At 43.3% G+C, this 16,507-nt stretch overlaps 1 protein-coding gene across 2 annotated transcripts in view; it reads left to right on the forward strand.

Moving 5' to 3' along the window:
* Nucleotides 1-16,507, forward strand: part of abca12 (ATP-binding cassette, sub-family A (ABC1), member 12) — a 95,949-nt gene that overhangs the window by 27,081 nt on the left and 52,361 nt on the right. Inside the window, exons 1-14 of one of the 2 annotated variants that reach the window (XM_050048515.1) lie at nt 52-185; nt 5,137-5,304; nt 5,496-5,713; nt 6,971-7,083; nt 7,346-7,413; nt 7,884-8,032; nt 8,172-8,302; nt 9,083-9,225; nt 11,135-11,302; nt 11,494-11,711; nt 12,779-13,705; nt 13,937-14,043; nt 15,229-15,335; nt 16,069-16,268. In XM_050048515.1, the coding sequence (XP_049904472.1) occupies nt 81-185; nt 5,137-5,304; nt 5,496-5,713; nt 6,971-7,083; nt 7,346-7,413; nt 7,884-8,032; nt 8,172-8,302; nt 9,083-9,225; nt 11,135-11,302; nt 11,494-11,711; nt 12,779-13,705; nt 13,937-14,043; nt 15,229-15,335; nt 16,069-16,268 (2,822 nt within the window). In that variant the 5' untranslated portion in view covers nt 52-80. Of the gene's footprint in view, nt 1-51; nt 186-5,136; nt 5,305-5,495; nt 5,714-6,970; nt 7,084-7,345; nt 7,414-7,883; nt 8,033-8,171; nt 8,303-9,082; nt 9,226-11,134; nt 11,303-11,493; nt 11,712-12,778; nt 13,706-13,936; nt 14,044-15,228; nt 15,336-16,068; nt 16,269-16,507 lie in introns of those variants that run through there. The other variant, XM_050048514.1, reaches the window with a different exon arrangement.

The following is a 16,507-nucleotide window of genomic DNA, read 5'->3' on the forward strand; positions in this document are numbered from 1 at the left end:
TCATTCATATTGGTCAAACCCTTCGTCTTTTCTCTCTTCCAGTGTTGATACTAAGCCTCCAGACACCAGTGGCTACCCTGATGATACAACTTGCACAGTCTGTTAACAGCAGTCATTTTAACTTGACTGAGTTCTCGGAAAGAATGCAGCTTGCCATTGAACGCACGCTGCAGGCAGTTGAGCAGGTTAGACAGCCACATACTGTACTATGACTGAGTGTCTTCGTAGTCATTTGCCAGCACATTTTTTGTGGACATGTTTGCATGTGTGAGAGGTGGGTGGTGAGCTACTGTACCAGTGACTTAATTTTCATGCATTATTGCCATTTTCAATACCTATCTCTCATCTCGGTGTCACACCTAATTATGTATTGTTTCCAAACACTTGACTCATGTCTGTTTCAAGTGAAATTATGTATGCCTAATCCAAAAGATAAGAATGTATCTCAGGTTGTGGTGAGAGGTCAGTGGTAAAAAGTGTCACTTTTGGTGACACTGATAGAAGGTCTTTTTTTTAACAATATAAAAGAAAAAACAGACAGGCAAAAACAGCTTAAATGCTTGTGAGATTTGTCATGTACTCCCCAAACTAGAGCCTGAGCCAAACGTTGGCAGGCTGATATCATCGGCCCATTCAGTGTGCTTATANAGGCAAAAACAGCTTAAATGCTTGTGAGATTTGTCATGTACTCCCCAAACTAGAGCCTGAGCCAAACGTTGGCAGGCTGATATCATCGGCCCATTCAGTGTGCTTATAATATTCTATTGGCAGGCTGATATCATCGGCCCATTCAGTGTGCTTATAATATTCTATTGATTAAAGGGCAGGAGAAATGTAACCCTCATAGTTCATGTGAGAGATCACAGGAAATGGGTATGTATCAGAGATGTAACAGTATTAATGTGTGTTATGGCATGCAAAAAAAAGGTAGTATACTGTAAGGTGTTTCTGATGTAATACTAGAAACGATAACATGCAAAACATTTCTTAAGAACTGCTACAGTATAAAGTTGTCAAAAGGTAAGAGTTTACTGCAGGGCTGTTAAATTAGATCACATGAGTTGGAGCAGTTGTATTTAGTAAACTGGTTACTTCGGTATGATTTGTTTTTTATTTAAAGGAAAGTTTGACAGCTTGGAGAATATGCTTTTTCATGTCCTTGCCTGTAGTTAGATGAGAAGATTTATTTCACTCCAATGCCTGTCCAGTAAATATGAAGTCACAGCACCACCAGCAGCCAGTTAGCTTAGCTTAGCTTAGCTTAGCTTAGCACAAAGACTGGAAACAGGGGGAAACTGTATCTGTCCAAAAGTAGCAAAACACACCCACCAGAACCTCTAAAGCTCATAAATTAACATGTTATATCTCTGTCTTAAATATCAAAAAACTGAAGGGCAGAAATAACTAAAAATCACAAGTGTCTTGTGTTAGCTTATTTACTGCACAGATTTTCTCATCTTTCAGCAAGAAGGCCAAAATGTCAAGCTGTTTCTTTAAATGTGTTATTAATTGTCATTAAATTTACTTAAGTCTGCTGTTTAAAATTTACTACATTTACAGTAACTGTCATGTTTATTGTATTGTAAACCGTATATCTGGCCTTAGTAAATATTTCTCTCATGTATCTAAATCATTATCTAAACCAGCCGGTATCAGATGGCCTCTAATCCACGCCACAGTTGGAATGGGGTCATCACCGATGTATAAGCGTTGGCCTGACAGCTTCCCTCTCACAACTGACAAGCTCCTGGACTTGCTTGGCTTGAGCTTCATCCGGGCCCATTCGATGTTCTCCTGTAACTTCCTCAGCAGCCGCCTTGTGCATGGAAGGGTTGGAGTGAGAGTGGTCATATCATCCATGTACGTCCTGATGGGAGGGAGTTGCAGGCCTGGTTTTAGTTGCACTCCTCCAACCACCCACCGAGATGCACGGATGATGACTTCCATGGCCATGGTGAAGGCTAGTGGGGAGATGGTGCATCCTGCCATGATGCCCACTTCCAGGTGCCTTGACGAGGGCAGTGATGGAATCTGGCACTCTGAAGTAGCTGAACGAAGTCCAAAGGAGGTTATGTGGAACAGAGCGGAAGGCGTTGGTGAGATTGAGGAAAACGACATGGAGGTCTCTTCCATCCCTTTTTGCTGCTTGGATTTGGTGCCATATCATACTTGTGTGCTCCACACAACCTGGAAAGCCTGGAATCCCTGCTTTCTGCACCGATGTGTCGATGAAGTGGTTTCTTTCTGGGTAGGTGGTCAGCCTGCGAGCCACAACGCTGAAAAAGATTTTGCCCTCAATGTTCAGGAGACTGATTTGGCGAAACTGGCTGATGTCACTAGTCCTTTTCTTTTAGGATCAGGATGCTGCCTGCCCTCCGCCAGGCTGTTGGTATTGCCTGTCTCTACCATATCACCTTAATCAGCCTCCACGGGAAACGCAAAACATCTGGAGCATTTTTATAGAGTCTGTATGGCACACCGTTGGGCCCAGGGGAGGATGCTGCTCTGATGTACTGTTCTTTCAATGTCGTTCCACTTGGGAGGGCTGACGTCTAGCTGATGTTCTGGAGGATTTATTGGTGGCATATCAGGTGGAAGGGTGAACTGTTCATGTCGACGGCTGTCTGAGTGTGTTGTTTTCAGATGGGCTTCAAGGTCTTTCTTTGACGTTAGGAGTACGCCACTTTTCTCCTTCGTGAACAGGTCCTTCACGAACTTGAAATGGTCTTTGAAGAAGTTGGATCTTGCTCGTTCCTTCTTTCTGCGCCTCTTTCTCAGGTTCTCAGCTCTCCTTAGTGCTGATAACCTGTTCTTAATTTCTGTCTGCAGCATGTCTATGCCCTCCTTCTCCTCCTCTGGGGCTTTCCTACACTGTTTCTTCAACAGCCTTCTCTCCTTGACCAGTTGCTCTATTTCCAGCTGTCTCCTGGACTTAGTTGGAATGGATAGTGTAATTCTCCTCTTCTCAGCAACTCCAAATCGTTCAGCTCCGTAGCTGTAGATGAGCTCTCCCAGTCTCTCCAGTTTCCTTATTGCCGTTCCACTGAGTTGCTCTAACTGCAGGCTGAGGTCTGTGTTGACTGTTTCCCACAGCTTTTCCTCACAGGATTTTGGCCAATTGATGGGTGGCTTCCGCCCCTGGATTTTGGTCTCTGTTGCATGTTGTTGTTTGCTAGGCTCGTGGTGGTCTGCTGTGCTTGACTCCTCCTCCTCCTCTGGGACGGGGGGATTGATGTTTTCGTCCTGCCGCTGAACTTCACTTGCCTGACTCGATGTGCTTCTTAGGAAGTAGTGGTCGATGCGAGGTCCCTGTTCCACTCTCTTCAAGCACCTTTTCCTGCCTTGATGTATCCTCAGCCTGTAGCAGATGTAACCTTCACCCAGCCACAGGGGCAACTCTGCAGCATTTTTCCTGGAGTAGGTGTTGAATTCTCAGGTATGGCGCTGATCATCGTACTCATTGTCTTATTCGTTCCTGGGTCGATTGCCATGATGTCTGCCGATGAGTCATCTTCCACCCCTGCTCTCGCTGTTTTAGGGGTGTTTTCTTCTTTAGACTTTTCATAGCCAATAGTGGGTGGGACACGTGCACTACAGTGCCGCATCCCTCCTGCCACAGGGAGCTAGCCTGTGGCAGGCCAGATGGGGTCTTTCCCTCCTGTCGGCTGTCTTTCCAGGCTGTCACAAGGTCATTCCCTAATTGCCAGCTGATCTTTCTCAGCAGTCACTGGTTGAACCAGATGATCAGTTTTAAATACACAGGATGTGATGTTAAGATCCAGAGTGCTGGGGATTCTGCATGGCAGGGCATCCTTCTCCCTGAGCCGAGCTTGTGCCTGACCACATACCAAGTTCAGGACTAGGTTTTACAATCCTTGTATATACCTAGAGACACTGTTGTGAGACAGATGGTGACATTTCGGGGTTGGGTGGTTGAAGGAGCTAACGATTTCACCGGGGTCGTCAGGTGGGCACCCTCTTTCGTTGGTGTTTCGTTAATGAGGCCCGCAACACCTCTAGAGGGCTCAGCAGCATCATCTGGCATCCCAGGTGTGCCCCCCTCCACTTTAGCCCCTTCCACCTCTCATTCCCCCAATGACAGCATGCTGTTATTTTGGAGCCCAGGTGTTGTCTCTCCTCCTGATCCAGAGCCACTGACTGGCCCTTTCAGCAGCTCCGGACAGGGCTTTGATGGCTTGATGTTGTGCCTGGCCTCGGATTCCCATGTCCTTGAGGAGCCTTGTTGTTGACTGGCCAACGAAACCTCTGCAACCAACTTCAACTGGGAGAACTGTGGCTTTCCAACCCTGTTGGTCTGCATCAGCTGCCAGCTCAGTGTACTTAAGCCTCATGTGCTCATAGGCCTCTCCGACAGCATCCTCCCAGGGCACTGTGAGCTCAATGATGTACACGCTTCGTATTGAAGGGGACCAGAGCACAAGGTCAGGTCTGAGGTTGGTCCTGGCAATTTCCGTTGGGAAGCAGAGTCTCTGCTCAAGGTCCACGAGGAGCCTCCAGTCTCTTGCTGCACCCAGCTGCCCGGCCTCTGATGTTGGTGTGCGGGTCCTGGGTAGCTTCTCACCTTCGCGGACAAACTGTCTTGATGAAGTAGGGTGGGAGGACCGCAGAGGAAGGGCATTGACAACTCTCTGTCTGCTCTCCAGTGTAGCTGCCAGACACTTAACAGAATATAAATGGAATATAGTGTGGTGTGGCAGCTATTAAAGTTTTATTCTTTGTCTTGTTTATGAGGCAAGGCAAGGCAAGGCAAGGCAAGTTTATTTGTATAGCACAATTCATGTTTATACCTCAGAGGGAACCTTGTTACAGTCTATCTAACTCCATAGCTGACCCTGTGCTTATGCAGATACATTGTGTATGCATATACAGTATGAGTGGGTGTGTACCTGGTGTGTCAGTCTGTGAGAAGCCATGACACCTGTGTGAGACTCCTGCCCTTTTCTTTGCTTCTCTTTAAACTGCATGACCAGAGCGATTATGATATTTCCCTCGTGCCTTTACCTTTTGTCCCCTAGACACTTTGTTCTGTCTCCATCTCTGTCTCGCTAACTGAACTGGTTTTCTGTGAACAATACGTATGAAACGCGATAAGATGTTGACATTTTTCCCCTCTAGGCTAACGGCACATTGGAGTGCAGTGAAGTTCTCAGAGCATGGGAGCCAGTAAGAGAGGCAGCTGGGTTAAACCACGCCACCTTGGCTATGTGGTGCAACATCAACCTGCAGCCTCTTTTAGAGGCCTACGCTGAAGCCAACGCTGTTTACGCCCACATGAACATGAGCGTGAGTAGATGCATGGATGCATAGATGCAAGATATTGCATTCTGGATTTTATCTCAGAGCAGACTGAAATATTAAATTGTGTGCTCTGGTCAAGTACAGTTAACAGTGTGACCACTTGGTGGCAGTGTTGACACACAGAGAAAGCTGCCACATTGCTAACAGTCCATTTCTGCTGTATGTTTTCTGTACAGCACATGGGTGTGGGACCAATGACTGTGAGCGCCACAGCTGCCAGGATTGTCAGGAGTATACAGTCTCTCTACCAAGTCAACATCAACAGCACACTTGTGACAGGGCAGCTCCTCGAGGCTTTCATCAGCCAACTCTCTGTGCTCGCAGGCCAGCCTCTGAGCCATGAGGCACAGCTTCATTGGTTCAAGCAGCTCCAAAACATGCAGTTGCAAAACAGGTGACTATTTACAGCTACAATAAGATTATGTAATGGCTGATGTGTCTCACCTTGGTCAAGCAGTGGACCAGACAGATGGGTTCAGCTGTAAGTGATGCTGCTATTTTCTTAAATCTTTATTGGACCAAGTGACTACAGTGCTTTAATGTTATGTTATGCACTTGAGAAAAGGCTTTAAAATTAGCACTCATCAACCAATATGGGCACAAGTCAGCCATAGCAGAGAAAGAAACAATATGATATCCACGATGTTAATTTAACAGAATCAGGAACCAGGAAAACCATTCACTGTACACCACCAGATACCTATAATTCTATGCAGTATAAATATTTTAAAAGTGTAAATAGTGCTTGAAATAATAAACTAATTAAAATGATCCCTCAGAGTAAAAATCTATAAGAGGGAATTGATTCCTGGGGTTGCCATTAATGTGTAAAGTAAATGCTTTTGATGCAGTCCCATTGTGTTATCTTCTAATGCCCTTATAATTGAGAGTAATATGATGCGATAATTAAGGAGGTATTTAATGCTGAAAGTAGAAATCATGCTCACATGACTAAAGGAGGAACAGGGTGAGTTGTAGTGCGGAACCCACAGAGAATTATCAGCTGACCCTGTAGTTCCTTTCAGCTCTATGGAGCGTTTTAACGTCTTTCAGCTCATAGTTGTGATTATCCAGTCTACAACTTTACAGTTAGCAATTGGTGCCCGATAGTTCCCTGAGAGGTTGGTTGAGACCAAAACCAGAGCTAAAAGGAGAGTGAATATTGTACTTACATTTATCAGGTGAACATAAATTCGACACAGATGTATGCCTATTTTGGTAATGCTAATTTGTTGTGTTTACAGCTTGTTTCTGGTGCCCAACTGGCTGAAAAGATTATTGCAGGTTCAGTTATGTGTTTGGTATAGGGGAATAGACATGTGCAAAAGGACATTTTAGACAGCAGTTTTTCAGCTGTGTTTAAGAGGTCAAATTGCGGTCCTTTGTATTTAAGGTGCTTTTGGTTGTGCTATCCTAGAGATCAATTGAAAGTCCGAAAAATAATTCCTCTATATATAATTATAACAAAAATCAGCAGGCCTCTGCATTCCAGGGTTCATAATTAACAGCCAGTGGTGCAGATGGATGCAACCAAACAGACAGATGGAGTGCATGCAGTCCTGCAATTGTTTGATCAAATCTGATGAGACATTGATGACCTTTTGATGAGACACGGTCAGATGTGAAATATTGATGCACTTTGTTTCTTAAGGATTCTGGATGAGATGGAGACACTTCAGAGCGTCCTGCCACCAAACAACCCGGCCCAGGCCTACATCTCTGTCCTCATTAACATCACTCGCTTTATCTGGGAATCTGGCCAAGGCAAGTCCGCTTCTCTGTGTCACTGTAGGTGGACAAGATGTTGAATCCTGATGAACTCTGATGGAGTGGAGGTTGCGTTGAGCACTTCATTATTCAAGCATTAATGCCAGACAGCCTAAGAGCTCTGGACCCAAGCAGCACAATATTTATGTTGTTGTTTTTTTTTTTTTTTGAAAGAAAAATAAGTTTCATTCCAGTTTTTCAGTGTATTTGATATTGAAATGAAGGTCCACTTTGTGAGGAATATTTCTTGTAATTTCAGGCAACATGAGTCTCTGGGACAGTTTTGAGAGTGCATCAGAAGACAATCTCCCGTTAATTTTCAGCAGGGTAAGACTTAAAACAATTCCACATGAGAAGTTAATTATGTTTGTTTGTTTTTCTCCTTTCAATTAAGTTTAGTGTGGATTCATTATGTGGAAAATGAAACAATTGAAAGGTCTGCAAGTTAAATATTACATTACAGTAAAAATAGAATGCTGATCAAACATTGTAATGACATCTTTGTTGCTACTGAACCCATGGGCCAACACCCAGTTCCAAATCATACACATCTACAGGTGGGTTTGAGGTTATTGAAATGCAGTATCACTTACCATCAGACAGATAAACAACACAAAAAATCAATTATCAGTCATGTGTCCTAACTCATTGTTTTGTGTTGTGTTTTGATAATACTTCATGGATCAAAGGGGACACGTAACACTACTCTTTTCAGTTTTGCATCCTATCACATAAAATCAGTGTGTGAAAAATGTAAGGCTTTCCCCTCCCTAATTATTCCCCTTATTTGTTTTCAGATGGGCAGACTCTTGAACATGCTATGGCCACTGATCACGGGAGACCCAGGCCCAGATCTAACAACTCCATCTCTGGAGGGCTATGCTCATCTTGCTCCAGTCCTGGAGCACGTCCTGACAGGGAAGGCAGACCAAATGACATGGAACGAGTAAGTGAATTTGCAGTTGTGATGGATGGAAACAAACCAAACAATAACTAATGCTTGAGGTTGGTTTGACAGCAAGTAAATTCTGAATTGCATGACTTCTGTAATTGGCCTAAACCGAATGCCATGTGTGTTGTCACAGACTTGAAAGGATACTAGAGGCCCTGCTGTCAACCCTCAGTGGAACAGAGATATGGGACAGTGTCCCTCCTGTTATCCAAGTGTTTGAGCAAGTCATAGGGAGTACGGTGAACAACATTCAAGCACAGAATGGTGAGGACACAACTGAACAGCCAGGCTGTTGTCTTACATTTGTGTAGCCAGGACACTGTTTACTGTTTCAGAATCATCACCGACTGCGTTTACATGCACAAAGTATTCTGTTTTTTGCCCTTATTCTGAAAAAGACAAGCATTTTACCTCCCTGTTTTCTACCGTTGGCTGACTCATCAGACTGTGCGAACACAGCCTCCCTCTTTTATTTATCCAACCACCTTGTTGAAAAGGTCGGTGTTGAGATATTTGCCTCTTTCCAACCAGAAATGTGGGCTTTTCTTTTGGGCATGCATTTCTACACCAGCCTTGCAAACGTGGCAAGTTGGTTTGTGTACAACATATGCTGGACAACACACAGAGCTGGCCTTAAACAGGCAAGAGGTTGTGTGTTGGAAGTGTGGTAAAAACCCAAGTTGAGACATATTCTGAATGTGCTGTATACATGTCCAAAGAATGCTCTGATAACCCAAATAATACCACCAAATGCCACATGACTTAATAGGAAAATGATTAATTTGGACTATGGATTAATATAGAATAACCAAACAGAATATGCTGTTTACATGACCTATTTCAAATTCACAATATTGTCATATTCAGAATAATGGTGGAATATTAGTGTGCATGTAAACACAGGTCTAACCTTTAGACTTGGTTCGCCCTGCAAATCGTAACTTTATACGTCACAACATACCTTAAAGACGCCCAAAACAGCTGTTTCTTATCTATACCCAATCATTCATATTGGTCAAACCCTTTGTCTTTTCTCTCTTCCAGTGTTGATACTAAGCCTCCAGACACCAGTGGCTACCCTGATGATACAACTTGCACAGTCTGTTAACAGCAGTCATTTTAACTTGACTGAGGTCTCGGAAAGAATGCAGCTTGCCATTGAACGCACGCTGCAGGCAGTTGAGCAGGTTAGACAGCCACATACTGTACTATGACTAAGTGTCTTCGCAGTCATTTGCCAGCACATTTTTTGTGGACATGTTTGCATGTGTGAGAGGTGGGTGGTGAGCTACTGTACCAGTACCTTAATCTTCATGCATTTTTGCCATTTTCAATACCTATCTCTCATCTTGGCGTCACACCTAATTATGTAATGTTTCCATACACTTAACTCATGTCTGTTTCCCCTGCCTGCATGGCCATTTGTTTGTTCATTTACCCCTTCAAAGGGCTTTTGCCGTCCTTACACCAGGACACAAATAACATGAGGCCATGACTTTGCTGGTTAGCAGATGGAATGACATTTTCAGGACGCAGCTGTCAACCAGATCTTGGCTGAGATTTGTTGCTGAAATTTTTTATGCCTCATCCAAAAGATAAGAATGTATCTCAGGTTGTGGTGAGAGGTCAGTGGTAAAAAGTGTCACTTTTGGTGACACTGATAGAAGGTCTTTTTTTTAACAATATAAAAGAAAAAACAGACAGGCAAAAACAGCTTAAATGCTTGTGAGATTTGTCACGTACTCCCCAAACTAGAGCCTGAGCCAAACGTTGGCAGGCTGATATCATCGGCCCATTCAGTGTGCTTATAATATTCTATTGATTAAAGGGCAGGAGAAATGTAACCCTCATAGTTCATGTGAGAGATCACAGAAAATGGGTATGTATCAGAGATGTAACAGTATTAATGTGTGTTACGGCATGCAAAAAATAGGTAGTATACTTTAAGGTGTTTCTGATGTAATACTAGAAACGATAACATGCAAAACATTTCTTAAGAACTACTATAAAGTTGTCAAAAGGTAAGAGTTTACTGCAGGGCTGTTAAATTAGATCACATGAGATTGAGCAGTTGTATTTAGTAAACTGGTTACTTCGGTATGATTTGTTTTTTATTTAAAGGAAAGTTTGACAGCTTGGAGAATATGCTTTTTCATGTCCTTGCCTGTAGTTAGATGAGAAGATTTATTTCACTCCAATGCCTGTCCAGTAAATATGAAGTCACAGCACCACCAGCAGCCAGTTAGCTTAGCTTAGCTTAGCACAAAGACTGGAAACAGGGGGAAACTGTATCCGTCCAAAAGTAGCAAAACACACCCACCAGAACCTCTAAAGCTCATAAATTAACATGTTATATCTCTGTCTTAAACATCAAAAAACTGAAGGGCAGAAACAACCAAAAATCACATGTGTCTTGCGTTAGCTTATTTACTGCACAGACACTGATTTTCTCATCTTTCAGCAAGAAGGCCAAAATGTCAAGCTGTTTCCTTAAATGTGTTATTAATTGTCATTTAATTTACTTAAGTCTGCTGTTTAAAATTTACTACATTTACAGTAACTTTCATGTTTATTGTAAAACCGTATATCCGGCCTTAGTTAATATTTTTCTCATCTAAATCATTATCTAAACCAGCCAGTATCAGATGGCCTCTAATCCATGCAGTTATGACAGAATATAGTGTGGTGTGGCAGCTATTAAAGTATTATTCTTTGTCTTGTTTATACCTCAGAGGGAACCTTGTTACAGTCTATCTATCTCCATAGCTGACCCGGTGCTTATGCAGATACATTGTGTATGCATATACAGTATGAGTGGGTGTGTACCTGGTGTGTCAGTCTGTGAGAGGCGATGATACCTGTGTGAGACTCCTGCCCTTTTCTTTGCTTCTCTTTAAACTGCATGACCAGAGCGATTATGATATTTCCCTCGTGCCTTTACCTTTTGTCCCCTAGACACTTTGTTTTCCCTCGTGCCTTTACCTTTTGTCCCCTAGACACTTTGTTCCGTCTCCATCTCTGTCTCGCTAACTGAACTGGTTTTCTGTGAACAATACGTATGAAACGCGATAAGATGTTGACATTTTTCCCCTCTAGGCTAACGGCACATTGGAGTGCAGTGAAGTTCTCAGAGCATGGGAGCCAGTAAGAGAGGCAGCTGGGTTAAACCACGCCACCTTGGCTATGTGGTGCAACATCAACCTGCAGCCTCTTTTAGAGGCCTACGCTGAAGCCAACGCTGTTTACGCCCACATGAACATGAGCGTGAGTAGATGCATGGATGCATAGATGCAAGATATTGCATTCTGGATTTTATCTCAGAGCAGACTGAAATATTAAATTGTGTGCTCTGGTCAAGTACAGTTAACAGTGTGACCACTTGGTGGCAGTGTTGACACACAGAGAAAGCTGCCACATTGCTAACAGTCCATTTCTGCTGTATGTTTTCTGTACAGCACATGGGTGTGGGACCAATGACTGTGAGCGCCACAGCTGCCAGGATTGTCAGGAGTATACAGTCTCTCTACCAAGTCAACATCAACAGCACACTTGTGACAGGGCAGCTCCTCGAGGCTTTCATCAGCCAACTCTCTGTGCTCGCAGGCCAGCCTCTGAGCCATGAGGCACAGCTTCATTGGTTCAAGCAGCTCCAAAACATGCAGTTGCAAAACAGGTGACTATTTACAGCTACAATAAGATTATGTAATGGCTAATCAGATGCGTCCTTCACCTTGGTTGTGATATACTGTGCTTAACAGAGAAATCCATTGTGAAACATCGAGCATCCCAGATCCATGCACACAAGTGATCACAGACATCAAAATTAACACTGTAGACTCTCAAAGCTTACATGTGCATGCATCAGTACATCAGAATAAAAGAGCAAGAGCTTCTTTGCAGCATTCATAAGTTACATGAGGAGAAACCCATCCACCAATAGAGGCCTTAGTAGATCAGACAGACCAGACTGCACTGAAGCCGCAGGATATGAGGACAATGATGCAATCATATCAAATTATAGTGCTGCCACAAAACAAAGCCCCGGTGAACATTACAGTTTGATCATATTTGACAGTATTTTATCCGACTGCAGAAATGTTCTGTACATTTGTCGGTTGCATCTCTACACACAACCGTAGACACAGACTCACCTATATGTGAACTCACCTCTCCATTTGTTGTTACAACATTATCCTCAAAGCACCAGTCAGGCCAATTTGATTCATACCTAATTACACAAGGAATTGGAGTGATCACATTTGCATTCAACTTGATTAATTTAATGCGATTCTGCCTGAAAACAGGCAGGCCTGCACAGATAGCGGCTTAACCATGATTCAGCTAGCTGAGACATCCTCTTAAAATTGATTTCCCTTTATACGCCAGCTGCAATAATGAGCCGGGCATGGTGATAAGGATCGCATTTTGCATATCGCAGGGAATCAATCAGGTCTGACTACTATTATCAAGGCTGAAATGGGAAAACTATGTGAATAAGTATAAAGCAGGATGATGAAGAAATATTACTTCTGGTTAAAGCTGAGAAATTAGAATTCTGTTGAATCACAGTGTTCAGAAAATGAATGGAAAACACTATTTGCATTGCTGGAAAGAAGTAGGTAGGAATAAGAAATCCTTTAGGTCTTACAATCATTTCAATTTTTTCTAATTGATTGTACATAAGACGCAACAAAATGTCAGTGATTAACTTAACGTTCATTGAATTTCTCCCTTCTGCAGTTTGTCTTCTCTCAAAATGCTCTCAGATGAGCTGGTAAAGGTGGCCCCATTCCTGCAGCCTTGCATGGAGGCTCTACAGAAAACAGTGCACTACATCCTTGATAACTACCATCGCATAGAAGAGGGCAGCTCGTCCGAGGAACTCTTTGGAGAAGCAATAATGATCTTCCTGTCTTCTGCAAATATCACGTCAGATGACATGATGTTGGGACAATTTTCTGAATTCAATGAAGCATCTCTTATCGACATAATGAGAGAAGCTATGAAACTGATGATTGACATTGAGTTATTTGGGGATGCACCTATGATATACCAAGCCATGGAACAGTTTCTGGCAAGCAACGACTCGAGGGTGATGATACAGAAAGTGGCCGAGATGTTTGAGTGGTTCGCCTCCACTCAAGCTTCTGGACTGGATCTGCTGATTCAGGCTCTACCTAAAATCTACGACATCCTTCGTCCTCTCTGGGCTGTTCTGACCCAAATGGATATAGAAATACCACCAATCATGGAGCAGTTTGAAGACATACTTGCAGTACTGCGGCAGTTCATCCTCACCAGTGGTCCTCTGACTCCCATGGACCACTATCCGGGTATGTTTCAGCAGGAAATGACAGGCGCTAACCATACGATGAGGGTCCGAAATAGACGCGAGACCTCATTGATGCCGGCAAGGACGCCCATGGATGACTTCATAGACCTCTTCCAAATTGACTACCCTGCCATGTTCAGAGCCATCTCCGCCCCTGTTACCACAGAAGAAGTTACAGAGACAATCCACATGTTCTTTGCCAATCCTGATCTGAGCGTTGTGGTGAAAGGAGCTACAGGCAACATGCCGTGGGGCATGGCTGCCTCTCGGGAAGGGATCATTGATGCTGCCCTTGGGATGCTCTCCTTCTTCACTATTCCTGGCGCGTTTCAGATGTGAGTCTTTTTTGCATCTTTCGAAATATGGCTTAAGGAGTAAGAAAAAAAGAAAGTACTTTTTCTTTTTTTTTTTTTATTGTGTAAACTCAGTATCTCGATTCAGATATGTATTCGCCGCAGCATCTAAAAGCAGCTGCTTTGAATTTCGCCTTTTTGCTTCGTTTTTCACCATTATGTTGCTCTATGGGCCCCTTGTTTCATTCACACTCTTTGTTTAATGTTTCCCAGGTCATCAATGGATCCTCTGATGAATGCTGCCAATATGCTTCCCGATGACTTTCCATTCTCCTCACTGCTTAAAAATATCACCAGAGTGCTTGCCGGTGAATCTCAAGGTAACTTAAGGGTTCAGATCTACTGTTTCAGTTTGGACACTTAAAGGCTTCTTTAACCAAGGGCAGCTGTATAATGAGAAATGTGTTCTCATTAGTTAAATGGAGAATCCCCAAATGAATGATGCTTTATCCTTTTAGTTTCTCCAAATTAACTTTACCTACTGACTCCTCAGTGAATTCCCTCCCACTCATACTTAATTGTTGCTGTAATGTAGAGCTCACACTGTTGCTGCAGCTTGTGTTTACAAACCTGCTGTGACAGTATGTATGTATAAACAGCCTGCCAGCCCATGCCATTAAAAAGTCACACAGCATGGAAGAGTGCCACCCCTTTTCTCTGACCTTCATAGCTATTACGGGACCATGAGAAGACCATAAAACGTTTTGTTAACGCTGTTGTTATTGTATACATGATTAGTGCGGCATAATTCATTCTGCAGATATGAGGAATAAGGCTTCACATCAGCTTAGCTTGAGCTCCCAAAGAGCCCAAGGCCATATGGCCCTTCTCCAGCAGAAAGCCACTCAGCACCTTTTTAAATCTCATTAGCAAAGTAGAATTCAATCACTTATCCTGTCCGCCCTCGCTAAATGTCTCCCCTCGCACTCACACAAGTGGACATCTATGACCTCCTTTTAATTGGCGTCTGTGCTTGTGTGATAATGTTTTTAGTGCATAGAATCACTTTGTAAGCAGCTGCAGAAGCTTCACTTCTCCGCAACCTCGCTCATATTCTTCACACACACACCCAGAGTGAACCGTTGTAATTGCAAAGGCCTCTAGGTGTTGAGCACCCTGAGATTAAACATCACCATTGTCTAATTTTGGCCTAATTAAATATTCTGTCATCACATCTTGCTGCCTGAGGTGGTGCCTTTCTTAGTGCTTGTCAGATGTGTTTTAATGCACGACAGCGTCTAGTACCGCTGGCCCTTCTGGCCCCATCAGTCCCGCACTGGGCTTCACTTTAAGCACATCATTTGCTGCTCGCTGGCTGACGACGCTGCCCCGTAATGGCGCGAGTCGTAATGAAACCCAGTGGGATGTCATGTTATTCTGTCACCTTACAGACCTTATTGCCCTCTTTTTCCCTTTCCCGTCCCATCTTCCTGTCTAACTCTAATAACCTCTCTCTTACCCCATTTTTCCCCCCTCTCTCCTTCGCTCTCTGCCTCCCCTCTCAGAGAACCTGATGCTCATACAAGAGGCCATCCAAACAGCCGCTGCGCTCCTCGAGATCAGCCCGACAGACCCGCGATTCACAGAGCAACTTGGCCACCTGGAATCCAAGGTCTCTGCATTAACCCTGCCACTTTCACACACTCAACATCCATCAAAATAGAAAATAAATAGTACTTCAGAATGTCTGAAAACTACTGTCAGGGTTCATTAAGTGTTTTAAGCAGCACCATTATAATTAGAAGTACTCAGCATTGAGATGACAACATCACACTAAGGTTGTGAGGGTTTAGACTTACTTATATGTATTGTATATGCCTATGATAAGGAAGGTGTTGTCAGGGTGATTATGCTATGTTGCGGTTATGACAGTGTTATTTGAAAGAGCTCAAAGTGGAGCAAAATAAAGCTGCAGCATGGACATGAATAGGCAACAGGAACAACACCACCTCTGATTAGACTTTGATTACAGTTTGGAACAAAACGCGGTATTTTTAGGTTGTCAAGTGATATGTTTTTTGATTAAATGCGAAAAGCTATTATTTTTTTGAAGGTGGCAAAAAAGCTGCAAATCATAAATCAAAAGTATTCAATGTTTTGTTCAGAAAGAATCATCACTAGTAAAACTTTTCAGAAAAACCCACTCATATTCTGTAGTTGGAGTTCTTTGAGTCACACTGAGACAGGCTCTAACCCTGAAGTCCTACAATGAACCATCTAGTAAAATATTCCCACGCCACAGTGGGCAGCAAAGTATATCCAACCACCCAGTCTTTGTTGCATATGTTTGATCTTGAGATTTGGCCAGAAACTGACTTAGTGCTTACGTGACTGATTTGTTGTAGGTGTGCGACCTGGAGGAAACAGAGACTGTGCGTCTGCTGATGTCGGCCCTCTCCATTCGGCCTGGGCAACTGTGTCACACTCTTCTACCCAGCCTGAAGGCCTTGGTTGAGAGTCTGATTAACAACACGACTTACCTGACAGATGTCATCTTCCAGGCTGTCATCGGAGACCCTAAAACCTACAATGTTCACACAGACTGGTAAAGCATCGTCTTTCTTCTTACAAGTTTGTCTTCAATGCAATGAGTGGCGCTCTGTACAGATAATACTGCTTTCACCATCATCCAGATTTATATTTCTCTTATCCCCTTTGTACAATTTGCCTAATCGTATCACAGAGTGGTCCGGGCTGTTGCACTTTAAAGAACTCCCAGGATTCTAGAGCACTGAAGTCTGCAAAATCAGACAGTTGCTGTCTTGCTGTCATTTGGAGCCAATA

This window comes from Epinephelus moara, chromosome 7 (genome assembly GCF_006386435.1).
Source record: "Epinephelus moara isolate mb chromosome 7, YSFRI_EMoa_1.0, whole genome shotgun sequence".
In the NCBI taxonomy this organism is placed as follows: domain Eukaryota; kingdom Metazoa; phylum Chordata; class Actinopteri; order Perciformes; family Serranidae; genus Epinephelus; species Epinephelus moara.